General features: G+C 36.9%; 1 protein-coding gene across 2 annotated transcripts; it reads right to left on the bottom strand.

Moving 5' to 3' along the window:
* Positions 1-231: 231 nt before the first annotated feature.
* On the bottom strand, positions 232-4,146 carry LOC132165509 (pentatricopeptide repeat-containing protein At1g02150-like). Of its 2 annotated transcripts, XR_009438504.1 has the most exons (3): positions 3,673-4,146; positions 568-2,086; positions 232-467 (listed from the first exon to the last, which is right to left on the bottom strand). XR_009438504.1 is itself a non-coding variant. In XM_059576109.1 (2 exons), the coding sequence occupies exons 1-2, from the start codon at positions 4,039-4,041 to the stop codon at positions 830-832; spliced, it is 1,626 nt and encodes a 541-aa protein (XP_059432092.1). In that variant the 5' UTR covers positions 4,042-4,146; the 3' UTR covers positions 232-829. The 2 variants fall into 2 exon arrangements, 1 of the variants encoding a protein (XP_059432092.1); XM_059576109.1 differs by having other exon boundaries at positions 232-2,086.
* Between the last annotated feature and the right edge of the window lie 2,443 nt (positions 4,147-6,589).

Here is a 6,589-nt window from a genome sequence, read left to right as displayed (position 1 = left end):
GTTAGCGGTTAGTGGGAAATTAATAACAGCCTACCTTTTCACCCCTAGGAGGCAAATGTAGAACCCTATTTCAATAGGTGAGTCCTATTTTGTCAAATGAAGGCTTCAAGCAACAATGTCGCTTGAGCATCAAGCACCACAAGATGCCACCTCTCTCTAAACATCATCAAAAACGTCTCCCGCAATGAAATTTTCATATTACCCAAAATAAAATAAAATAAAACGGATTCAATAGTTCAATTAAGAATTTCCCTGCACCTAATACGCAGCAATGGTTTAAAGAGTACTAAAAAAAACTCAGCAGGCCTCAATTCAACACAGTTTCAGCTGCACAACTATAGAGAAATGCCATATATCATTACAGGAGAGAGAAAGGTTGGGAATTAAAACAAGCCTATGATTAATGGACCACCTCGCAAAAAAGACTCGGAGACGTTTGGTAACATGATTCCTGTCCCTTCCAAAAACTGTAAAAACAGAAAATATAAAAATAAAATTGAGACCCATATGGTCGGAAAGCCACAGTGAGAGAATTACATAGAAGAGTCGGACAGCAGGGAAACGCACATGAAGTTTCGGACCTCGTAAACATCTGAGATTGAGCAAGTCTTCATGTATCAACACGAACATGGGTATTAAGGCTCAAAGCCCCACTGAGAAATTCAAAATCCATATCCATGGCAACTATTAGCAGAAATATATATGGCGTACCAGATTGACATTTTGGTAGGAGCTCTTTGAAACTTGAAAGAGACCCACTAGAGAGGGAACTTCCCCACAGCTTTTAGTCCAAAGAAGCATCTTCCTGTACAACACAGAAGCAGAAGTATCAAAGGCTACCCTGAAGTTGGTTGAGAAGTTCAGACCCGTCATTCTCGTCCTCGTTATTGTCGTTCTTATCAAGGACTCTATCTTTCCCTGCCGACAGTTCATTGCCGGGGATGTCTCCGTTGGTTAAGGCAATGCGTGATGCATATGCTTCATCTTCAAGATGTCTAGATTGCATCAACAATCCAACCAAAACCTCCCTGCTCTCTACATCATCTTTTTCCTCACAGAGCTTAAAGAAGGTAGACACATTGGAAGGCTTTGGCCTCCAACTCTTTGATCCCTCAGCAATAAAAGCTTCTTTCCAGCAGGATAAGGCCTCGGAAATCCTCCTTTCTCCCATATGCCCTTCAACAAGAGTCTCCCATGTACTCGAATTTGGCTTCCCTCCGGTTTCGAGCATATTGTTGAAGAAACTCTCAGCTTTATCCAAATTTCCTTCTTTAACATACCAACCCATGAGAAGATTTCCTATTCTAGGGTCATAAGATGACTTTACCTGCAACCACTCCTCATAAACTTTTTCTGCCCTTTCGATATCACCTAGTCTAACAAGAGAGGATATTATAGCATGGTATCCCAAATTTGGAATGCTGGGAAAAACTGCTCTGTAAACCTTCCACACACGATAAGCCTCTTCTTTGTTACCAACATTACCATAAAGACTTATTAGATAATGATATGGTATTCGATCCCGACCTGTTATCCTACTCTCCACCTTCTTCAAGCAATCCTCAGCTTTTTCAAACTGCCCCATCTTAATGTACATTGTAGCCATCGTGCTAAATGTAGTCCAATTAGGATTAATGGTTCTGTCCTGTTTCATCTGTTCAAATACTTGTTCCATCTTTTCTGCAGATCCTTGCGATCCACGAGATGATAACCAGATATTATAAGAGTATATATCCAGCTGTATACTTTTCTCCATCATTTCTGAAATGATCGAGTCAACTTTATCATACTCATTGAGGTTCATATAGAGAGTCATCATCACATTGAAAGGAAGTGAGTGCGTGGCATAACCTTTACTTTTCATTTTGTCAAGTAAAGATTCTGCCTTGTCCCTCATTTTAGACCTCACATAAGCATTGAGAAGAGCGCCATATATCCTTCTGTCCCTCAAAGCATCTGGCAGCATCAGGAAATACTCTTCAGCACCAGAAATTCCACGAACCTTGCCAATGAGATCTAGTTGAATTGCAGCATCGCTGGCAGATAATCTAAACCTCTCTCCTCTATCGTTCATCCAATCATACACCTGCAAAGTGAAAAAAAATATTCAAAGCTGAGAATAATGCAAGACATGGCTTTTCATCCAAAAACTAAAAATAGAAATAGCAAGACGAGTCACTGAAAGAGATACAGTGCTGTAACCCAATATACCAGGGTATGCTGCAATCAAAAGAGCTAAAAGACGAACTAGAATGGGAGATGGCTGTGAGCATCAATTAACAGATTCTTCCAAGAGTTGAGAGTTCACATGCAATTGCACAGAATGAATTATTTCAATCGTGATAAGCTTAAGCTTAGCATCTACTCATTCATATAACGTTCATTAGAAATTTTTTGCCCTGCATTAATAAAAAGAAGCTTGTGAACAGAAAATCCACCACAATTAATGAAATCTTAGCACGCAATTTCAAAGAACCAATCATTTATGATAACCCTAGCATCTAGTCAGAAATTTTAAGCCCTCATCCAATAAAGAGGAATTTTGAACAGCAGAATCCAGCAAAATAGATGCTCTTCATTCTTTAAAATATAGGAAAACCAGATAAAGAAACCAAACCTTGCTCTGAGATATATTTTCAATTACATGAATATGATGCTAGACAGTGAGCACATAAGACTGCTATCTGATGCAAGACAATCTACAAAACACCATTTAATTAGAAAAACAGAAGAACTCAACATATTATTACCAAAAAAAAAAAAAATCCAAAAGCAAGGGTAATTTTTATGTGCTTTTACCGGATAGAAAACTCATATTTGCAAAATTTGTCCCACATCTTTTTCAGGTTGTAAACCAGCATTATCCTACTCTTGTTCAAGTTGGTCTAATATGTGTAGATTATTTACAAGAGCACACGATCATGGTCAATGACCAAAATTTGGATTCTCAAGGATCCGTAAATTTGAATCTCTCTATATAGTTGCACTAGGTAATAACTTAATCTTCAGTTTCTTTTCCTTTTCGCATAATGCATTCTATCATTCTAACGTTGGCTTTAAAATCAATCCTGGCAGAGAGGGGGGGAGGCGCGGGGGATGGGGCTGGTGGGGGTGTAGTAAGTTTGCTTGTCCATTACTTAATCAAATGTAATTGATTTGTATGCCTACAAATCAGTCTGACTTCTGCTAAAAATAGAGAACTTGCTGAAAACGCACGAAATAAACTCCGAAATTTTAGCTTTCACCTAAAGAGCAAGATTATAGCAAGAAAGAGAAACAGCAAGGATGCACAAACTCACAACCCCATCGAACAAGCACATCATTTCAAAGAATTCCCACCAAAAGCAATGCATACTCACTAAGCAGAACACACTGAAAACATCAAATGCAATCCCAAAATCCAAAATCAGATCATAAAGAACAAAAATGCTACACAATATCGCAGCCCATAAATCCAAGCAGTCGATTTAACCAATTTCTATCCAAAAATAGCACAAACCATTCAGCCAAAACACACCCAAAGAATCAAACACCACAAAATACCATCTGTTTTTTTTTTTTTTTTGGTTAGAGCTTGGCTTTGCAGCCAAAAAAATAGCTGATACCCATTAACCAAAATAGACCACAAACATTAAATAAAAAACCAATCTGTCATTTTTGTTTTCTTTTTACCTCAAGAGCATGCTTGTACCTCTTGAACTTTCTCAACTCCTTGACCACCCTACAAAGCTCCCATTTTGAGAGCTTCCTGCCCTCTTTCTCCCACTGGTTCAACACGCTCCCAGAACCCAACTCAGGATTCTCCATCAAAGATATTCTCTTGTATATGGCGTTCCATTTTACCATTGGCCTGCGCTCGTAGTCCACAGTCCCATAGCTATGAATTTGTGAGATTGAGCAGGTGACTGTGATTGGGACTCCCCGGTAATTTGCAGTTTTGGGGAGGGCCAAACTGGGAACCCTGCAGGGAAGGGGCCGAGCGTAGGAGAGGGATGATGAAAGAGAAACGTTGTGGTGGTGAAGGGACGATTGGAGAAGCATTTTTGGTAGGGTTTTTTGATTGTGGATTGGTTGGAAGTGTAAAACACAGCACCCAGGATTTGTGTTTTTTCTGGTCTTGCTCTCTGTGTTCGAGTTTGTGGATAAGTTTGAGAAATTACCACAAAGTCCCTCTTTCGTGTTAATTTCTTTCTTTTATCTTTTTTTGGCTAGGTTTCAAGAAAAAGGATTTGGTCTAGGTATTGTAAAACAATTTTTTACTGTTTTTTTTTTTTTTTTTTAATTAGTTTAGATATAATTTTAAGTTTTAGAATTAGATGTAAACTATTGAAAAAACAAAAATGTTACAAACTTTTATTCTCACACTCTCAAGTGCATATTTTGTCTCCAAAGGGTAGCTCAATCGGCTATAGACCACGCCTAATGAAGCAGAGGTTATTAGTTTAAATCTTCTCAAAAAAAAAAAAAAAAGTGCATATTCTCAAAATGGTCGTGAAAATTATCATTAGATCCAAAATTTAAGAGAATTATTATATATGTTTCTAAAGAAATTCATGAGCTTAATTCATCTCATAAAACCTGTTCAATAAGAGAGAGTTGTTCATTCCTTATAAACATGACCTAGGTCTTGTCCACAAGCAATGTGGAATTATTTTTCAACACTCTCCCTCTGTTCCTCATATGCAGGCCGATATTTTTCCTAGTCCTTATCACGGAGTAAGTAGTGAGAACAAAACTGAGACTTTATTCCTCCGAAAGCAAGTTATGTATGGCCAAACCACAACGTTATAACCGCTTGTTAGGTATATTTTGCATTGATATCAGGCATATTCTCTTGTCTGTTATAGTGCTTGTTGATAGCTTTGGTTGGTTTTTTGGGTGGCCTTGTCTATATTGCTAGAGTGGTTTGTTTATTGCTGGGTTCTAACTATTCCAAGTATTCCTTGTTGTGATTAATGAAATAACTCATTAATTAAATAAAAATTTAAAAATTTTAAAAAAAAAGTTAGGTAAGCAAGAATCTCTATTTCGAAGAATTCATAAATCAGCTCTTGGATCTCTCAATTGATGACTTATGACTGCATAAATTTTTCTAAATGTTTAGCAGCAAATATAGCTCAAATATATATATATTCAAGTATTGGTGTTTTTACCATTTTATGCTGCTCTTTTCTTGACTTTTGTCCAAGATTTAGAGGATCGGGTCATTTTTATCCAAATGGATCATTTATAGACTTATTTTTTATTTTTAGTCTCAGTATTTCGTTTGAATTTGTTGTTGGAGAGCTCATCGGAAGAATCTACCCATTTTTTAGTTTTTAAATTCCTTGTAACCCTTTTTTCATTTGCTCAAAGAAAAAAAAGTATTAGCGACGACCCAACTAGCTAGTGTCATGTGATGCAGGGCCGATTAGTGCAGTGGGTTATCAGGAAAATACAAAGAAAAAGATAGAAAATCTAAACTCAACTCAATGTATGAAATTCAGCTGATAAAATATGATAAATGATGATCTGCAAAAGGCAATACAAGACAACAATTTAAAGATCGAATAAACATCAACCTAGTACTTATCAATTATTCTAAGACTTTCATATTCAAACCCCTCACATTCTTTTCCCTGCTTATTTAAAAAGAGTAAATAGACTAGTTTCCTGATGGCTCTTTTACACTTCCTCAAGGGGTCTCTTCAGTTTTGCTCCTAGACCTTCTTTATTGCAGGTGGAACACTCCTGCATCAAATAGTAACTCACAATCGTTCAAAATTAGTCAGGCAAAAATGATTTAGGTGCATGTTCTAGTCATATGTGACGTTTTTCATCCAAAATAACGGTCAAATCTAACATGACGACTCGGAAGAGACATGTTATATGAATCGGAGATGTATAGGAGATGTAAAAAGATTATTTCTTTACTCAAAATGTTTTAGTTGTTTGTAAGTCCAAATTGCAGTGAGTATAATCTAGAAGTTTAAGTACAATTTCAATAATAATTTGGGGGGGAAAAGTGTAGTTTAGCCAAGAAAATATGTAGTATTTTAAATATAAGGTTCCATATTAGATCCATCTAGAACAATTGTTTATCAAATATATATAAAGAGAACAGTTCGATCTTATTGAGTGTAAATGATAACTTCAAACAAAATAGATCATAAGTATTATGTTCAATGTTACTTAATCAACTCATGAGATGGTGACACATCATTTGGAACCAACTTTTGAAAAATAAATCTAAGATGTATAAGATTTCTGTAGAGAGAGAGCAAAAGTTTTACCGAATCTGGCATTAATGGAACAGAACTTGATATATGGTCAACAAATAACGCCACTTGCGACTGCATGTTATCATACATTGATCAAAACAAAGTTTATATGCTCCGGGATATTTGGAAAAGTGATAGTCACAACGTCTCCGGCACGGAATAATGCAAAACTCCTCCAAATGCCAAGGTGGCGGAATGTGAGTGTCAACTTCAAGCTGACGGGTAAGCGGCCTGGAAGCCACAGAGGGAGAGGAATGAGAATTAGGAAGATGAGGAGGGAGAGGGAGATCAGCCTGTACTGCAACTATTACAAGCATAATCAACCCCAT

This window comes from Corylus avellana, chromosome ca1 (genome assembly GCF_901000735.1).
Source record: "Corylus avellana chromosome ca1, CavTom2PMs-1.0".
Taxonomy (NCBI): Eukaryota; Viridiplantae; Streptophyta; class Magnoliopsida; order Fagales; family Betulaceae; genus Corylus; species Corylus avellana.
This window is presented reverse-complemented; position numbering and strand designations above follow the sequence as displayed.

Bases quoted from the DNA above. Each gene is read 5' to 3' on its own strand.
- LOC132165509 (XM_059576109.1), bottom strand. From the start codon at position 4,041: ATGCTTCTCCAATCGTCCCTTCACCACCACAACGTTTCTCTTTCATCA. The intron at 2,087-3,672 runs GTAAAAAGAAAA...TTCACTTTGCAG, and splicing joins GGTACAAGCATGCTCTTGAG to GTGTATGATTGGATGAACGA.